This window comes from Oncorhynchus masou, chromosome 10, assembly GCF_036934945.1.
Source record: "Oncorhynchus masou masou isolate Uvic2021 chromosome 10, UVic_Omas_1.1, whole genome shotgun sequence".
NCBI classification, from domain to species: Eukaryota; Metazoa; Chordata; class Actinopteri; order Salmoniformes; family Salmonidae; genus Oncorhynchus; species Oncorhynchus masou.
In genome coordinates this window covers 45,332,492-45,353,273 of record NC_088221.1, presented here as the reverse complement: position 1 = coordinate 45,353,273, position 20,782 = coordinate 45,332,492, and the positions used below count along the sequence as shown (strand labels likewise).

Sequence of the window (20,782 nt, the reverse complement as noted above, 5' to 3'; positions counted from 1 at the left end):
CGGCAGCAGACAGCGAAGCCCAGTCACAGGCTCAGACGCAGAAAGCCAGGCCCAGCCACAGACAGTCAAGCCCGGCGACAGACAGCCAGCACCATCCGCAGACAGCCAGCCCCACCTGCAGACAGCCAGGCCCAGACAGCCAGCCCCACCTGCAGACAGCCAGGCCCAGCAGCAGACAGCCAGGCCCAGCAGCAGACAGCCAGGCCCAGGAGCAAACAGCCAGGCCCAGGAGCAGACAGCCAGGCCCAGGAGCAGACAGCCAGGCCCAGGAGCAGACAGCCAGGCCCAGGAGCAGACAGCCAGGCCCAGGAGCAGACAGCCAGGCCCAGGAGCAGACAGCCAGGCCCAGCAGCAGACAGCCAGGCCCAGCAGCAGACAGCCAAGCACAGCAACAGGTGAGAGGGAGAATGCAGTAATCCCACTGGAAGTCAGCACAAGGCTATAGCCTGCACCCCATGGGGCGTAGTAGTGTGGGATGTCCACATTTGCTTAGAATAAACAGTACAGTACAGATTCTGTCTCCATTTCCTTACAGTAAACACTTTAGAACGTAATTATCTGTTTAGGCTCCTACATATCAGTCTCCTGGCACATAAAGCAGAGTCATGAATCTAACAGAAGAATGGTGCATGACATTCCTTACCTTTAACGAGTCGAAGCAGGCAATAACTCTTCCATTTTCAACCTGGCAGCTCGTTGGTGGGTGTGCAAACTTGCATTCCTCATCACTCCGTGAGCAAGTTCCTCTCTGAAACTGCCGACACACTTCCAACGTCAGCCATTTTGTGTCCCTTACTGAAGATATATTGAGAGCCATGTCAAGAGGTTCCAATCGAACGCTGCCAGTCCAATGTATCAGTTGAGTTGACTCTTAACTCAAAAAACGGCAACACATTAAAAAAAAGTTTACAACTTTTGTCTCTGTCTGATTAGTGCTTGAAAAGTTTACAAATCATATGAAGCAACCAGACTGGCCTCACTGCATCAGCTGGAAGGCTAATCGATCAACGAGCAATCACTCATCAATCAGTTTGCACCAATGGGAAACCTCTGGAAGGGTTGAGGGCTTGCTCTGTGATACAACGGTGTGTCTATCCTCCTCCACTGACAAGGACTCTCTCATTAATAGTATGTCGAGGCAATGGCACTCCTTGAAAGAATATTCATGAAGACTTGACCTGGTATTGACTTTGCCAACTTTTCACAATTTGTGCTTTGGTAGTTCTTCCCTCCAGTAAATCTTTCCCCTTGGGATACCTTAGCCACTGGAGTTGTTCAGAAATAAATTGGAGGCGGCTGAAGATTTGCAGCTGAAGTATCCCGGCACTGCTCAGGCCTGGCCTAGAAGGGAGGGTTGGCTTCCCATGCACATTTAGACCAGAGAGCAGGTTGAAGTTGGAGATGTTTTTTGAAAAGCACTTTCTGTTGGTGATCTGGAAGATAGAAAATAGTTATTTGTTTAAAATACTATTAGTGCTCTTATTATACTATAGTTATTGCTATACTCTCGGCTTACTTCATGTTATGCTGCTCAAGCTGCTCTTTTCAATTGATGAAACTGAGAAAATCTCAATGCTACAGTTGTGAAAGCAGGGTGGGTACAGCATAAGTGTTTACTCTGTAGCAGTGGGGGGGAAAGGTTGCAGGGGGGGGGGGGTGATGGGGAAGTATGGGAAAGGACTCAAAAGCTCTGCCCGCTGACTTTTTAAAGGGACATTATACTACAAAATGAATGAAAATAAAAGGAAGCTGATAGCATCTAAAATAGAATGTCCACCTCCAGAAATTAGCCCAATAACACAGTTAAAATTATTTGTTAAAATTATTATAACATATTGGACCACTGTATTTAGCCTATGCATGGTCCATATTATCAGGTTTGCTACTAGCAATAAACTTTATCAGCTTGAGCCCAACTGATGCAGCACAGTACAAATAAATAGGGTAAATGCAGATAGGCAACCCCATGCTTCAGCCTATCGGGCTAATCATTAGCCAGTAGAGGTCGACCGATTAATCGTAAAAGTGCAAGAAGTTATGGTATTCAAAACTACGAGAATAATCTCTCTCTCCCATAGAACCCAACAACAACAAGCTGACTCGGTGAATAGATAAACTATTCTACTATGGGGTTGTCAGATTTTTCTATTAAATTACGCAAAATGTGGACTGTTCTACCATCTTCAACGTGCGCCTCGGCAGAAATATTTTTTCATGTTCAGTATTTTCTTTGCGTGGCAGCAAAGATTTTGCCAATTTCCTGCAATTCTCAGATTTTCGTCATAGAGCCGAGATACATTTTTGCAGTTTTAAAGCTCATTTCCAAGGATTCTACATATTCTGCCATTGAACTGAGAGAAAATGTTGCAATTTTAAAGATAATTTCCTGCAATTCAATGCATTGTGTTATTTTGCTCAAACTTAATACCAAAATCAATACTGTATAACATCCCCTGACTGTCTAGCTTTTATTTTGGTGATTGTTAGTTCTCAAAGATTAATTAATTTAAAATGATATAGGTCCATTAAGGTCCATTATCTTTTCTACATACAGTGCATTCGGAAAGTATTCAAACCCCTTGACTTTTTCCACGTTTTGCTACATTACCGCCTTATTCTAAAATGGATTAAATGAAAAGAAAATCCTCATCAATCTACATACAATACTCCATAATGACAAAGCAAAAACTGGTTTTTAGACATGTTTCCAAAGGTATAAAAATAAAAAACAGAAATATCTTACTTACTCGGACCCTTTTCTACGAGACTCGAAACTGAGCTCAGCTGCATCGTGTTTCCATTGATCATCCTTGAGATGTTTCTACAACTTGATTGGAGTCCACCCGTGGTAAATTCAATTGATTGGACATGACTTGGAAGGGCACACATCTGTCTATATAAGGTCCCACAATTGACAGCACATGTCAGAGCAAAAACCAAGCCATGAAGTCGAAATTGTCTGTAGAGCCCAGAGACAGGATTGTGTCGAGGCACAGATCTGGGGAAGGGTACCAAAGCATTTCTGCATCATTGAAGTTCCCCAAGAACACATCGGCCTCCATCATTCTTAAATTGAAGAAATTTGGAACCACCAAGACTTTTCTTAGAGTTGGCCTCTCCGACCAAACTCAGCAATCGGGGGTTAGGGAGGTGACCAAGGACCAGATGGTCACTCCGACATAGCTCCAGAGTTCCTACGTGGAGATGGGATAACGTTCAAGAAGGAAAACCATCTCTGCAGCACTCCACCAATCAGGTCTTTATGGTAGAGTGGCCCGAAAAGAAGCCACTCCTCATTAAAAGGAAAAGCCCGCTTGGAGTTTGCCTAAAGGCCTCTCAGACCATGAGAAACAAGATTCTCTGGTATGATGGAACCAAGATTGAACTATTTTGCATGAATGCCAGGAGTCATGTCTGGAGGAAAACTGGCACCATCAATATGGTGAAGCATCGTGGTGGCAGCATCATGCTGTGGGGATGTTTTTCAGCGGCAGGGACTGGGAGACTAGTCACGATCGAGGGAAAGATTAACAGAGCAAAGTACAGAGAGATCCTTGATGAAAACCTGCTCCAGAGTGCTCAGGGCCTCATACTGGGGCGGAGGTTCACCTTCCAATGGGACAACAACCCTAAGCACACAGCCAAGACAACGCAGGAGTGGCTTCGGGACAAGTCTCTGAATATCCTTGAGTGGCCCAGCAAGTGCACGGACTTGAACCCGATTGGACATCTACGGAGAGACCTGAAAATAGCTGGGCTGCGACACTCCCAATCCAACCTGACAGAACTTGAGAGGATCTGCAAAGAAGAATGGGAGAAACTCCACAAATACAGGTGTGCCAAGCTTGTTACGTCATACCGAAGAAGACTCGAGGTTGTAATCGCTGCCAAGGGTGCTTCAACAAAGTACTGAGTTAAGTGTCTGAATACTTATGTAAATGTGATATTGCAGTTTTGTTTTTTATAAATTTGCAAACAAATCTAAAAAAAAAAAAAAAAAGTTTTTGCCTTGTCAATATGGGGTGTTGTGTGTAGATTTATGAGGGGGACAAAATTATTTAATCAATATTAGAATAAGGCTGTAACATCAAAATGTGGGGGTTTGAATCCTTTCCGAACGCACTGTACATCCGGTTTTAGTCGTTTAGGTTTACACTGAAAGTTTTTCCTTCCCGAAAATGTATTTTTTTTTTAAAACAACCGTTCTACAATTTGGATCCGCCTAAGGGTTTCTATGGCAGAAAAATACCTGTCTCTGATATGTTGTTTTGACATTACAAGAGATGTGCATGCGTTTTCTGTGATAAATCCAGTCGCAGCCACCAGCCTCACACACAGCAGCCGTCATCTAATCAGAGTGACATATTTGACTGATTAATGCTTCTGACCTTGAATCTGTGTTCAGCCTTTGAATTATGACATTTTAATTCTATCTCCAGGCAGATTTTCTATTCAAACAGACAAGTCCAATAAGACAAATGTATCAACATGCTTGGGGGGAGCCAGAGCAGCTGGGGGTACCCCAGGAGGAGGAGCCCAAAAAGAGTAAATGTCCCTGGGCCTGAGTCTAATAGTCACAGGCAACGATATCCATTTTGTTTACATCCTGGAAATGTTATCAGAAATATCATGCTGACATTGAGGCTAAGACAATTTTTTGGGGGGGGCATGGTCAGAGCGTAGGCTACTGAATGCATTTTTATTATGCTACATCATGAACGAAAGTTTGAAGGTAAATAAAATTGACACCTAAGCTACTTACAATTGAAGTAAATGATTAAAGTGCCAACAACAAGATCCTTCACATTCTAACTGCTGTCGCTGGTGGGGGGAAAAAAGTATGACACCAAGTCACGGAGAAAGAAAAAAAAAACACAATTTAATTCATAGACAGAAATGTATGTAATTGGGGTAATTGTGATATGTTTCTTTCTCAAGAAACTTTAAATAGCTTGTAAGGAATAACTGAAGGTAGGCATGTGCATCTCTCGTGAGAGGCATTATTCTATTGTAAACGGTAAGTCTTCTGTATTTTCTGTACTGTCAAGAAAGAGTGAGTGTGGTTTTGCGGTTATTAACAAAACATATCAGTGCAAAACGGAAATACAGAAATGCAACAGTATCACTGAATAGTTTGACCTTTATTTTCAGTGTGGGAGGCTCTGCACTGCAACACTTGGAAGGTTGTCAGTGAGAGAGCGTGAGAGACTCTTATTTTGCTCCTGGCTCATCCTGCTTTGCAGTAGTTCTGGTTTTGTTCAGCTCCTGGTTTTGAGTGTTTATACTGATCCTCTAAAGGCAGCGGGCGGGATGCCCTAAAGACAGCTGGATTCCCTAAAGACAGCTGGATGCCCTAAAGGCAGCGGGCGGGATGCCCTAAAGGCAGCGGGCGGGATGCCCTAAAGGCAGCGGGCGGGATGACCTAAAGGCAGCGGGCGGGATGACCTAAAGGCAGCGGGCGGGATGCCCTAAAGGCAGCTGGATTCCCTAAAGGCAGCGGGCGGGATGCCCTAAAGGCAGCTGGAATCCCTAAAGGCAGCTGGATTCCCTAAAGGCAGCTGGATTCCCTAAAGGCAGCTGGATTCCCTAAAGGCAGCTGGATTCCCTAAAGGCAGCTGTAAAATGCAAATTAAGGGACATCCTTAAATAATCCTATGGACCAGAGAATGACACTTCATCACTTAAAAATAGCCTACTGTCCTACAGACTGAAAGACTGATCTCATGAAGAGATTGACTCTAGTTTGATAACATGTGACAGGACTTTGCAGATTTCTCATTAAATTTGTTAATGGAGTCCAATTATCCGCTGTGTATACAAATGAAACTAGGTCTAGGCCTATCTATGGATTGATGGGCAAGTTTGGTCAGTGTGAACTCTGTCATCCTGTTATGTCTGTTTGGGATGAGTAACTGGCTCTAGGGCCTAACAATTACAGAGGTTACTATTGTAAACCATCCAGCTTTCAGCTAGGCACAATGCAGGTAGCTATTTACTGAGTCTGCATGAGCATGAACTTCATATTATAATAGTCTTAACTACCAACTGAACTGGTGTGACTTGAATTTTCTTACTCTTAGTAAGGTTCCAATCACACTGCTGTATGAGAGAATCAGCAGTACTTACTTTATCTACAGTAACCATGGAGACCAAACTAATGCAAGATTAAATAAACCCTTCCTATAGAGTATGCTGTAATTTTCTTAGCTTGAAAAAAAAAACAAAGTTTAGCTTCCAAAACAGTTTGAAATAGCACAACCTAGAAGCACTGGTTTTGAGTAAAAATTTAAAAAGTTGTCATTTTAGCACTGCTGTCAAATAATGGAATTGAAAGTTGCAACAATAATAACTTCCAATAAAAAAGATCATAACCTAGCTTCAATAATTACCCTATAGTACAGGAGAAAACTAGTGATGTGGAAAGAATCGATTCAGCTACATATCGCAAAATAATTTTGTACGATATTATATTGATACTTCGTTTTGATAAGCAGTGTTAGCTAGTGCTAGTCATCTGTAACTGCGCCAAAACTCTGGTATTTTTAAACCTATAGTTTGTTCTCCATCTAATTTTTAAAGTGAGCCAACATGTTTTCAGCACTTTAATTCCCATGACTCATCAAAACTAATTTTCTCATACTCTCACTTGTCTCTCTGCAGCAGACATATACAGAGCACTGCGTTTGGAACAGCAAATTGCAATAAAATGGCAGTATCGAATCGCAATGCATACTGTATGGAATCGCAAGAATCGTGATATCATATCGTGAGGTCCCAGCCCTAGAAAGAAAAAAAACTGTACACCAGCCCAACCTAAAACCAACTTTGTATTGGGAATGTAGAGTAGGTAAACCTTACATGTCCCTATTTGTGAGAGTCCTTCCCCAGTTACTTTCCTTGGTGTATTCTGTCTGTGTTTGCTTTGATGGCAGGTTAACACCTGTTGCCGGAGAGAATAAATCATGCTTATGAGATGTGTTGGCCCTCAGTCCTCCACAACCCTGTACTTAACACTCCTACAAACCTTGTACAAACACACGCACACTTGAAGTCAGTCAGACACAGGACAGACAGCCTGGGTAAGTAGTGAAACGCCACAGGAAGTTGCAGAGCAGGCAGGCATTAAGGGAGCACCTTGTTCTTTCCTGGCAGGATGGGAGAGGTAAATTCCCCACACTGACCAGCTAAATTTGAACATTTGAGATAAACAGCCAATATAAGCAGCAGCCATTTCAAGAGAAGCAGATTCTAACCAGCTCTACGAGTGAAGTCCTCTAGCTCTACCTCTCACCGCATGGTATGCAGCATAATGCAGCAAATTCCTTTATGAACTAGTCAGGAAAACAGGAGCAGCCAGGGAAACAATCCTCTCACCTCATGCAGTGTTGGAGCTCTCCAGTCTTTCTAGCCTCCACCACAGTCTGGGTTAGAAGTCCGACTTCTAATTACTTTCTGCCTAAATATAATCACCATGTGAATAGTAGTCATTCCCCTCTCAGTGCTGTGTGCTCAGGCCCATGCCTAGACAGGGATTTTATTTCCACGACAGTGCAGTAAAAGACTGTCTGCTTAACTCTCTGGCTGAAACAATTCCAGCCACCCCTTTTCCTGCCTGCCCACCAACCTCCAGGAAGACCCTCCCAGCAGACTCTGGCCAATAGCATATCAGGAACAGAATTGCTGTGCAAAAAAAAAAAAGTCTGCAAGGCTCAGACTGACAGCCAGGCTAGCTGCAGACCCTGATCTGATGCCAAACCTGTATGCTCTGTTGATAAGCATTATTACCAGACTGACAGCCAGGCTAGCTGCAGACCCTGATCTGATGCCAAACCTGTATGCTCTGTTGATAAGCATTATTCGCAGACTGACAGCCAGGCTAGCTGCAGACCCTGATCTGATGCCAAACCTGTATGCTCTGTTGATAAGCATTATTAGCAGACTGACAGCCAGGCTAGCTGCAGACCCTGATCTGATGCCAAACCTGTATGCTCTGTTGATAAGCATTATTACCAGTGGACGCTGCTGACGGGAGGATGGCTCATTATAATGTCTGGAACGGTGCAAATGGAATGGCATCAAGCTCATGGAAACCATGTGTTTGATGTATTCCACTGACACCGAGCCAGCCATTACCACAAGCCAGTCCTCACCAATTAAGGTGCCACCAACCTCCTGTGATTATCTCAGATGATCTCTAGACCCAAGTCTTATAATTCCTCCTTTGATTTGAAGCATTATTGTTCACTATTACATATAAATACATATAATAATTTACTAAACTAAATATTAGATGTGTAATCAAGAACAACTCTAACATAACAGCACTTTCTCCACTAGCGTATCCTGTGCTTTCTCATAAGGTGAACAACCAAAAATGTTTACACTGGCAAAAGGATTGCAACTTCTCTCTATTTAAAGTCCCCCCCCACACACACACTTTGAAGACGAAAACCAAGAGACGTCATCAAAGTAACTTGTAATGCGAGTTTATAGCTGGCAATAAACAACAATAAACAATACGTATCGGTATCTGAAGTCTTGGGAGCTAACGTTACTGTATTCATCATGAGCTAGCAAGGAAAATAGGCTACAAGCTATCTACCAAAGTCAGTGAACGAGCTACCACCACACGTCACAGCTAGCTAGCTACTGTACAGTAGCTGGAACTTTGATAGCTAGCCAGCGCTAACATGACAAGCAGAATATGCTAGCTTCTGTACTAGAATTTAGCTAGTCTCTTAGGGATAACACTTTATTATTAGGAACTCACTTTTACTAACCTGCAATACATGACACAACACGTCTGGGGAAGGGGGGCATAGCGAGCTAGCGAGCTAGCGAGCTAGCAAGACAACATGTCTGACAAGGTGAAGCTAGCATTTCTACCTGCTTACCTCGTCATCACGTGAAGTAAAGAGAACAAGGTGCTGTTCAATGGTCCACTTAATTATTGTCGTATTACCAAGCTATAGACACTTTTTAACAGGAAAACAACAAGGTGCTTGATTTCTCTTCGTTACTTTGTAGCACAAATTTGACACAAGCAACAAGCATTTGACAGCTCGCTCTACGACTGCCAGTTTGATTTATTTGAAGGGGAGCATTCGGGCAGAGTATGCCAATATGCATACTAAAATCGGAAGATTCGTTAGAAATATGAATCTTTTTGAAGTTTTAACAGATAAGTCACGTTATTGTTTGTCTTTCAAATAACCTCTTTTTGGTCAAACAAAAGTATTAGTGAAATGGGAATCTACTATCTCCCCACAGCAGCCATAATGGTACATTCCAAGCGAATGTCAGGAGGCTCCAGAAGGGCAAGGGCTTGCTTGTTACCAAGGGAACAGCAATGGAATCGAGAGGAAAATTACAGGGATTTTTTGTTTTTAGTTTATTACAGGTTTTTAATTCAAGGAGTTCTGTAAAAAAAATCAAGCCAGTATCCATCTCCTTTTTTTTCTGGGAAGAAAACACTTCATTTTTTGTTATTCTTCTGTTTGTGATGTAATTCAACGCTAGATATTGAACATCAAACAATTGGCCTATGAAAGCTGTCCCAAAACAGATTGAGACATTATGAAATTAATGGGGGAAAAAACAATTCACTCTGATTAAATCTGAATCTGTGTTGAAATCGTATCCTATGCTTACTGATGCTCTTTTTCACCAACAGCCCGAGGGAATGAACAGCAAGCATCCTCCTGACCCTGCATTACACTCAAGGTCACCACAAGGCCACCACAACAGAATGACCAGGGCAGAATGCTGTGGACAAGATAAAGGCTGCACCTTGTTGATTGATGGGATGTTGTCTACAGTATAGTAAGAAGATTGGCAATGATACAACTTCCATCTATACCTTGTTGAAATCAGGACAGTTTAGACGCAAACAAATAACTAGGCCTAATCCTAAACGTGTTCAGAGAGGATATGTTAAAGAGTTTCGATCAGGCAAATTTGACTAATGAAATCATCTGCTACAATGGCTATAGGAAGTGTTCAGTATGTATTGTGAACTTGTTAACCTAGGAGAAGTGGTCAATGAAATCTATCAGCCCGGAACTTTACCACTGACATCATGTGTGGCCACTCTGATACACATGCATGCCTGCAGGACATACACCAGCAGTTGTACCTAATGTATCAACCATAACATCGGTCTTGGGGACATCACACACTAATGATGCACGCGGTTAGCAAACCTTTTGCATTTATAGAAATCTCTACAAGGTAGAACACTGCATAATCCTGTGACATTTTCTCCAAGAACAGTATATCTTGTGACGATTTAGTGTGACTCTTTATTTAGTGTGACTCTTGCTTGTTACATTTACACATTTACACACAGATGGTCCATTTCTAAGTCAGGAAGTCACAGGACGTTCTTGTTATTTATTTAATATCCTTTGACAGACCGCCTGCCATGTATTCTGTCACGGATCCACAGAACATGTCTTTTCCCTGTCATTTCTTGAGTGCCATATATGGGAATATGGAGGTATTTATGGAGACAAACACATTCCTTCCACTAAATTGAAAGTGGTATGTGTGGAATGACGAGCCGGTATTGTTCTAGGCATAGGAAAAAAATATAACCAGACTGGAATGTTAGACTGGTGGTGGTGGGGGGAAGCCTGCTGACTGAGCTTCGCTATCCTGGCCACACCACAACCCACCAATCATGTGACTGTCAAGCAGAGGTGGGGCGAAACGGCAGCAGAACATACTGTCAAATTATACAAATTGTCATCTAAAGTCATCGACCACGATGAAATTCCATTCATGCCATCCTTCTACTGGTCAATAATGCCTAAATCAAACTGAGTCAGTCTCTGAGAAGGATAGCTAAATTAAACTGGGTCAGTCTCTGAGCACGATAGCTTAGTTAAACTGGGTCAGTCTCTGAGCATGATAGCTTAATTAAACTGGGTCAGTCTCTGAGCACGATAGCTAAATTAAACTGGATCAGTCTCTGAGCACGATAGCTAAATAAAATAAAATAAAATGTATTTGTCACATACACATGGTTAGCAGATGTTAATGCGAGTGTAGCGAAATGCTTGTGCTTCTAGTTCCGATAATGCAGTAACAACCAACGAGTAATCTAACCTAACAATTCCAAAACTACTACCTTATACACACAAGTGTAAAGGGATAAAGAATATGTACATAAAGATAAATTAATGAGAGATGGTACAGAACGGCATAGGCAAGATGCAGTAGATGGTATCGAGTACAAAGTGGCATAGTTTAAAGTGGCTAGTGATACATGTATTACATAAAGATGCAGTAGATGATATAGAGTACAGTATATACATATACATATGAGATGAGTAATGTAGTGTATGTAAACATTATTTTAAGTAGCATTGATTAAAGTGGCTAGTGAAATATTTTACATCAATTTCCATCAATTCTCATAATTAAAGTGGCTGGAGTTGAGTCAGTGTGTTGGCAGCAGCCACTCAATGTTAGTGGTGGCTGTTTATCAGTCTGATGGCCTTGATATAGAAGCTGTTTTTCAGTCTCTCGGTCCCTGCTTTGATGCACCTGTACTGACCTCACCTTCTGGATGATAGCGGGGTGAACAGGCAGTGGCTCGGATGGTTGTTGTCCTTGATGATCTTTATGGCCTTCCTGTGACATTGGGTGGTGTTGTTGTCCTGGAGGGCAGGTAGTTTGCCCCCGGTGATGCGTTGTGCAGACCTCACTACCCTCTGGAGAGCCTTACGGTTGTGGGTGGAGCAGTTGCCGTACCAGGCAGTGATACAGCACGACAGGATGCTCTCGATTGTGCATCTGTAGAAGTTTGTGAGTGCTTTTGGTGACAAGCCAAATTTCTTCAGCCTCCTGAGGTTGAAGAGGCGCTGCTGCGCCTTCTTCGCGATGCTGTCTGTGTAGTGGACCAATTCAGTTTGTCCGTGATGTGTACGCCGAGGAACTTAAAACTTACTACCCTCTCCACTACTGTCCCATTGATGTGGATAGGGGGGTGCTCCCTCTGCTGTTTCCTGAAGTCCACAATCATCTCCTTTCTTTTGTTGACGTTGAGTGAGTTATTTTCCTGACACCCCACTCCGATGGCCCTCACCTCCTCCCTGTAGGCCGTCTCGTCGTTGTTGGTTAATCAAGCCTACCACTGTAGTGTCGTCCGCAAAATTGATGATTGAGTTAAAGGCGTGCATGGCCACGCAGTCGTGGGTGAACAGGGAGTACAGGAGAGGGCTCAGAACGCACCATTGTGGGGCCCCAGTGTTGAGGATCAGCGGGGTGGAGATGTTGTTACCTACCCTCACCACCTGGGGGCGGCCCGCAGGAAGTCCAGTACCCAGTTGCACAGGGTGGCGTCAAGACCCAGGGTCTCGAGCTTGATGACGAGTTTGAGGGTACTATGGTGTTAAATGCTGAGCTGTAGTCGATGAACAGCATTCTCACATAGGTATTCCTCTTGTCCAGATGGGTTAGGACAGGGTTGCAGTGTGGTTGTGATTGCATCGTCTGTGGACCTATTTGGGTGGTAAGCAAATTGGAGTGGGTCTAGGGTGTCAGGTAGGGTGGAGGTGATAGGGTTCTTGACTAGTCTCTCAAAGCATTTCATGATGACGGAAGTGAGTGCTACGGGGCGGTAGTCATTTAGCTCAGTTGCCTTAGCTTTCTTGGGAACAGGAATAATGGTGGCCCTCTTGAAGCATGTGGGAACAGCAGACTGGGATAAGGATTGATTGAATATGTCCGTAAACACACCAGCCAGCTGGTCTGCGCATGCTCTGAGGACGCGGCTGGGGATGCCGTCTGGGCCTGCAGCCTTGCGAGGGTTAACACGTTTAAATGTTTTACTCACGTCGGCTGCAGTGAAGGAGAGTCCGCAGGTTTTGGTTGCGGACCGTGTCAGTGGCACTGTGTTGTCCTCAAAGCGGGCAAAAAAGTTATTTAGTCTGTCTGGGAGCAAGACATCCTGGTCCGCGACGGGGCTGGTTTTCTTTTCGTAGTCCGTGATTGACTGTAGACCCTGCCACATACCTCTTGTGTCTGAGCCGTTGAATTGCGACTCTACTTTGTCTCTATACTGACGCTTAGCTTGTTTGATTGCCTTACGGAGGGAATAGCTACACTGTTTGTATTCGGTCATGTTTCCGGGTCACCTTGCCCTGGTTTAAAGCAGTGGTTCGCGGTTTCAGTTTCACATGAATGCTGCCATCAATCCACGGTTTCTGGTTTGGGAATGTTTTAATCGTTGCTATGGGTACGACATCGTCAATGCACTTTCTAATGAACTCGCTCACCGAATCAGCGTATTCGTCAATGTTGTTGGAAGCAATGCGGAACATATCCCAATCCACATATCCCAATCCACATATCCCAATCCACATATCCCAATCCAGATATCCCAATCCACATATCCCAATCCACGTGATCGAAGCAGTCTTGAAGCGGGGTCAGTCTCTGAGCACGATAGCTAAATTAAACTGGATCAGTCTCTGAGCACGATAGCTAAATTAAATTGGGTCAGTCTCTGAGAAGGATAGCTAAATTAAAACTAAGTCAGCTAAATTAGACTCTTAATTCAGATGTCATATGTAGCTTTGGCATTCAATATTGACCACCAGGAGAGGTCTAATCTTTGATCTTGTCACATTGACTATCCCCTTCAAAAGAATGAAGCAGAGATATCAGAGCTGTGTGTGGAAAGGTCACCACCTTTCTTCCTTCCAGACTGGAGAAATGTCACTGTCGCTGACCAGGTTGGTCAAACAGACTGAGATATGGAAGAGACAATATGAGACTGAAAACAGTTGACTTTGTTGAGGCATCAAACTGATTTACCCTCCTCTGTGCACTATATTGGAATCTATGAGCTAATTTATAAGATTAAAAATGGTAAAATAGTGCAATCAATACATTTTTGTCATTACATGTTCCCCCCAAAAAATTTTGGGGAAAAAGTGGTTATTCTAAAACTTTTTCTACCCTAATAATGATGATTACCAACCTTCTCTGGCATCCACACATACCAACACACATATTTTTATTATTATTATTTAGGTCATTTGTCAATACTAGTTTGATGGTAGCCTACACTCTGTGGTATTACAGCAACCCTGAGGCACTCTCTATTCCAACAGCAGTCACTGTTGTGCTGGATGGATTTGGACTTAACCATTATTTCTCTCAGTTCAGTTGCTGAAAATATTCACAGTCGATGTGCTAAATCAATACGTTCAGAGCAATTAAAGCAATACAACTCTGAGACAAAATTACTGGATAGGGGTAAGGTTCTATAAAGCCTATTCAAACCTGTTTGCCTCCTTGTGTTTATTTGTGTGAGAGAATGAGAGTGAGATACACAGAATGCTAGAGATGAGGGAAGAAGTACTGCACACAGAAATAGAATGCTAGAGATGAGGGAAGAAGTACTGCACACAGAAATAGAATGCTATAGATGAGGGAAGAAGTACTGCACACAGAAATAGAATGCTATAGATGAGGGAAGAAGTACTGCACACAGAAATGGAATGCTATAGATGAGGGAAGAAGTACTGCACACAGAAATAGAATGCTCGAGATGAGGGAAGAAGTGCTGCACACAGAAATAGAATGCTAGAGATGAGGGAAGAAGTACTGCACACAGAAATAGAATGCTATAGATGAGGGAAGAAGTACTGCACACAGAAATAGAATGCTAGAGATGAGGGAAGAAGTGCTGCACACAGAAATAGAATGCTATAGATGAGGGAAGAAGTACTGCACACAGAAATGGAATGCTATAGATGAGGGAAGAAGTACTGCACACAGAAATAGAATGCTATAGATGAGGGAAGAAGTACTGCACACAGAAATAGAATGCTCGAGATGAGGGAAGAAGTGCTGCACACAGAAATAGAATGCTAGAGATGAGGGAAGAAGTACTGCACACAGAAATAGAATGCTATAGATGAGGGAAGAAGTACTGCACACAGAAATAGAATGCTATAGATGAGGGAAGAAGTACTGCACACAGAAATAGAAGGCTATAGATGAGGGAAGAAGTACTGCACACAGCAATAGAATGCTATAGATGAGGGAAGAAGTACTGCACACAGCAATAGAATGCTATAGATGAGGGAAGAAGTACTGCACACAGAAATAGAATGCTATAGATGAGGGAAGAAGTACTGCACACAGAAATAGAATGCTATAGATGAGGGAAGAAGTGCTGCACACATAAATAGAATGCTATAGATGAGGGAAGAAGTACTGCACACAGCAATAGAATGCTATAGATAAGGGAAAAGGTACTGAACATAGAAATAGAAACAGGAAATGAGAGACAGTACCTCTCCAGTTTGTGTATCAGAACTTCTCATTTATCCGGAGCCAATGGGAAGGTGGGTAGAAGGTCAATGTGAAAGCGATGGCTGATCACTGCCCACGTCCCTCCTACACTTGTCGGTGCCAGTCTGCACAGCCATGAATATCACTTCATCCATCTACCTACTACTCATTGTCTGTTATACACACTTCATCATCTTCACTGTCTATCTTGTACTGTTTGATACTTATCAGATGAGAGGAAAAAATATTATATGATTTTATTATACTGTCAAATTTTAACCTAATATTAATTTCTGAAAACTGCAATACAATTATAGTGCTATTCTCTTCAGAATCAGTTTCTGATATTATGCCCCATTTAGTGGTAAAAAAGGATCACTTTCTTATTGACAAGTTGACAACATTTGTACAGTATAGTTAATATGGTTAAAAACGGTCAAAAATGTAGTCAACGATATCTTCAGAATTTGTCCCATACATCACATGTAGATGTAATTTTGCGTTATACTTTATTATTGCAAGAATGTAAGGTACTAATATTTGTACAAACATGGGTTGGGACGGACTTAATAGCTTGACTAAAAATGTATTTAAAAAAAAATGAATAAAACATATTTTGGCTTAGTGTATTGAAAATATCAAATTATAATCATACTGTATTAATTATATTGCAAACAGATGCAATTTCAGCTTATGGCCGCTAGATGTCACTATCCTCCTCCTACACAAGAAACTGGACCACCACTGGAGAATCATTCATAATCACCGTGGAATGCTTTCTATCAAGTTATTTGAAAGTTTACTTTCTATTATAAAAATGTTATTGAAATGTCCCAGAGGTATGTCTCATCACTATTCCTTTTGTGTCGAGGGACGATTCAGCGGACCATTGATGGCTTGTTTCCGTGGTATTCTAATAAGGAAATGAAAGGACATTTTCGTGACCATTAGTGTGTGGTCAATAGTTGAACAATAACCTGGAGATGGAGTATGTCTGCCACTTGTGTCCTTGGTCAAGCAGAGGGATACATGACACATCTTTCAAGTATGTAGGTTCGGAGAAGTCTGAATTGTTATCAAATCCCAATACTGCAGGCATTGCTTAAACAACAACTACAGTTTAGCACTTGTGTATCGGCAATAAAACATGTAAAAGTAAGTTGGACTATTTGGTTTCATTAGTACAGTGTAAAACTTTATTATTGTTTTGACAGTATTACACAATAAAATGAATAGTAAAGTACCATATTAATTATTTACGGTAAATTGCAGTAAAAGGCAATGATTTTAGCTGTAAACAGTAAATGACACCATACATTTCAAAGAAACTTTTGTTTAACAGTACATTACTGAACCAAACAAGGTGTGTAAAACATTCCTATGATTTACTAAATTACATGGTATTGTTGTTTCTGGCTAATTTAAATATTTTGGGGAGTGCCTTGTAATAGGCTACATTTGTGCCAGAAATTAATGAGAGTGCTGTACCAATTGAACTGATATGTGGTAGTAGTGACCCAAATTTTTTTATTGTGTACAGGGATCAGTGGCAGCATGTCTTATACCTTCAATGGTTGAGTATTTTTCATGTCCTTTGGCCTTTGATAAGGCCTCTAGAAGTATATATAGAAGTATATAAGTATATAATACCAAAATCTAACTACATGCATGATTAGTTTGAGTACACATTTGAGAACTTTAAACCTGTTACAATTTGCTGTTTGAATTCCAACGGGTGTACTACTTCCTCTGTTGGTAGGCAGTGGCAGTAATTCTGTGTGGGAGGACTCTGGGATGCTCTTAAAACTGACGGCTGCCTGATGATTGAGGAACTTCAGGATTGACAGACGGACACTGGAGAAACTACTCAGAATAAACACATTCATAATATACCACATGGACGAATTCAACTAGTCATCTTTTTAATGGGATAACATTATACACAAATTGTCTCTCTACTTGTGTCTTAGGTCAATTTGTTGAATGTTACGACACAACCATGTCGAGAGAAAAACGTGAAGAGTGAGGCCACTGACTGTTTCCCAGTTGATGAGGACAGTAGGAGGTACTATCTCCCGGTCACGTATGGGATCATCTTTGTATTGGGGCTTGTGGGAAACATCACCTCAATCATTATCTACGTGGTCAGGTTGCGGCCATGGAAGAGCAGCAGCATGGTGAACCTTGCCGTGGCAGACCTCCTGTACGTCCTTCCTGGTCCACCACTACATCCAGGACGACTGGATCATGGGCGACGGCATGTGTCCCATTGTCTGCTTTAGCTCTCACTTCAACCTGTGCTTTAACCTGTATGGCAGCATCCTCGGCGACAAAACAGGTAAAAGTAAGTTGGACTATTTGGTTTCATTAGTACAGTGTAAAACGTTATTGTTGTTTTGACAGTATTATACAATAAAACAAACCGTAAAGTACTGTATTAATTATTTACGGTAAATTGCCATAAAAGGCAATGCACTCTGGGTGATTGTAGGGGTAAACAGTAAATGATTCCATACATTTCAAATACATTTTGGTTTAACAGTACCATTACTGTAAACCCCACAGCATTGTGGAATTGTCAACTTGGAACATTTTTGAAGGCTTAAGCTCCTACTTCAACCTGTACGGCAGCATTCTCTTCCTCACCTGCCTGAGTGAGTTCCATGTGGTCATGGTCCACCCGCTGAGGGCAGCCCAGGTACAGAGGAAGAGTTGGGTTGTCATAGACTGCTCGGCTGTATGGTTCATATCTATATTGGAGATTACAACCATGGTCTACATGACCACTGTGGAGAAGACTGAGAACGTCATTTATGTATGTATTATTTTTATTTAACCTTTACTAAGAACAAATTCTTATTTATAATGACGGTCATGTTTGGATTTTGCTAGTAATGATCCAGAAGAGGTGTGGGTCTATACCTGGCTACTCACAGTCCTGGGCTACCTACTCCCCCTAGTGGGTCTATGCCTGGCTACTCACAGTCCTGGGATACCTACTCCCCCTAGTGGGTCTATGCCTGGCTACTCACAGTCCTGGGCTACCTAATCCCCCCGGTGTCGGTGTGCCTGAGCTATGCCGGTGACCGACGGGCCCCACGAAGGCTGTCCAATTCCATCATTTTTACTTAGATTTGTGTGTATTGTTGTGAAATTGTTAGATATTACTGAACCGGTGTAGCTAGAAACACAAGCATTTTGCTACACCCGCAATAACATCTGCTAAACACGTGTATGTGACCAGTCAAATTTGATTTGCGCCCGCAGGCTGGCTGTGCTGATCCTGGTCGTGTTTGTAATGTGCTTCATCCTCTTCTACATCCTCCGTGCCATACGGATGTATACTCGTGATGGAAGCCTAAACACTGGTGCCCTATATACTGCTGAGGGGGGTCAATTAAGCAATACGGCCAGAGGGGTGTGGTATGTGGCCAGTATACCACGGCTAAGGGTTGTTCACATAGAAGTCTAGAAGTCTGCTTTTGGATGTTGACAACATAGCAATTTTCTCTTCACTAACTTATGGTTTGAACTGCCTTTGAGTAACTTTATCAGATGCAGCCTTTCTAGTGCAGAGTGTTGGAGATGCAGGGAGAGTGATGGCTCTCTGGTTCCCTTTATATTGTCCTGTCCGGCAATAATTTTTCCCATTCATGAAAACATAAAATGTATGGTTAGTAATCCCTTAGCTTTGTACTGTCTCCCTGCCTCCCATAAAGACTGGGTACATACAGCCCTTATGCTTGGAAGAAAATGTATGGTTAGAGAATGGAAAGCCTCTGATTTACCCTAAGTAAATGTATGGTTCTTCCAACTGGGTACTTTAGCACCATACAATAAATATTCTTTACGACTTATCAACCATGTGGCGAAATATTATTTTGACAATATCTTGATCATAACAGTGGTTCAGGATACCTCAGTGAAAATGGAGTCTTACATTTCAGCCAGAAGCCAAACTCTTTCAATGTGTTCTAGAACCCTGGTTGATGTATTTCTCCTGTTCTCTCTGCCAGCGTGACGTGATTGGCCAGTGATTTTATTTTCATGTATTCCAGTTTTCCGTTTTTGTTTTTGTTTGCCGTCATCCTTTTTCGTTTCTATTTAATTTTTCTCTTGGGTAGTGAGTTCATTAGTATTCATTGGCTCTTGTCATTCTGTATTTGTTGTATGCTGTTGTTTCTCTATAACAAAGTGAAAATGTCAATAAAATATTGGTCATGCTGCCTTTCTCGGCTGACTGTGATTCTAAACATTACTCATATTGTCAACATGTTATTGCCATGAAACTGGTTCCTTTGACTGCAGTGATAGATACATCACAGCCGGCTGATCATATATTGAGTAGACTGGATTCAGTTAGGAAATTCTGGGTTTTGCATAGCTTTTCTGGGGCAGTCCTGGCAATAGTGTTTCAAATGGCATAATAACCATACAAGCTGCAAAACCATGCAACACAATGAAGTTAACATGTTGTTATACTGTTGGTAAGCTGAAATTAAATCAATTAAATGTAATCACTGTGTCAGTAAATCTTGTACAAAAATATTGCCTCAAAATATAGAACTCAGGATTAAACACTGTCACCTATGAACATGCTATAGAGCCATAGATTCAATAAGTATATCAGACTTTGATGCAGGGTGATTGCCCTTGTGATTCACTTAGAAAAGCTGTCAACCCATTCCTCTCATAAGGCTTGTGTACACCTGGGGGGAAGATCAGTAGAAAAGCCCAGGAAGCAGAAAGTAGTCTAGTCGTGTCTCTTTCAAGTCATTACACACTTCTTGCTGTTAAACTTGAGAGTATAATACAATTGGGGCTTCTGGGTGTAAATGACGTGCTGAAGACATAATCTATTGGGCTGAGCCTACGATCCATGGAGCTTGAGGAGGACAGATGTCAGTAGAAATGGTATGGAGGGAGAATTTTCAAAGTAATACAGTGACCCCACTGTGTGTACATCATGGAGCCAGTAGACACGTGACTACCCGAGTAGTGTAAATCATCAGGGGACCATCCTCTCGAGGAAGTCAACTCAGGGTTGGAGAAGGAAGTCAACAGCACTGCACAAAGTCCGTCAATATTGTTACACAAGTGAATAATTAATCAGTGCATTAGGGAAGAAATATACAGTTGAAGTGAGAAGTTTACATATACCTTTGCCAAATACATTTAAACTCAGTTTTTCACAATTTCTTAAAATAAAGTTGAGATCCTATCTGACCTAAGAAGGGACATTTTTCTAGGATTAAATAACCATAGTAAAAAGGTCCCTTCTTAGGTCAGATAGGATCACAACTTTATTTTAAGAATGTGAAATGTCAGAATAAAAGTAGAGAGAATTATTTATTTCAGCTTTAAGTTCTTTCATCACATTCGCAGTGGGTCAGAAGTTTACATACACTCAATTAGTATTTGGTAGCATTGCCTTTAAATGTTTAGGGTAGCCTTCCACAAGCTTCCTATA

General features: G+C 42.0%; 1 protein-coding gene and 1 pseudogene across 17 annotated transcripts in view; one reads left to right on the top strand and one right to left on the bottom strand.

Annotated features, from left to right (window-relative positions):
- The window catches only part of LOC135547673 (muscleblind-like protein 2a), a 44,999-nt gene extending 35,917 nt beyond the window's left edge, over positions 1–9,082 (bottom strand). For 16 of the 17 annotated variants that reach the window (XM_064976874.1, XM_064976875.1, XM_064976884.1 and 13 more), the window contains exons 1-2: positions 8,895–9,082; positions 644–1,433 (exon numbers count right to left, since the gene is read on the bottom strand). In XM_064976874.1, the coding sequence (XP_064832946.1) occupies positions 644–817 (174 nt within the window). In that variant the 5' untranslated portion in view covers positions 818–1,433; positions 8,895–9,082. Of the gene's footprint in view, positions 1–643; positions 1,434–7,374; positions 7,609–8,894 lie in introns of those variants that run through there. The other variant, XM_064976870.1, reaches the window with a different exon arrangement.
- On the top strand, positions 3,344–19,333 carry LOC135546872 (2-oxoglutarate receptor 1-like; annotated as a pseudogene).
- Positions 19,334–20,782: the final 1,449 nt, after the last annotated feature.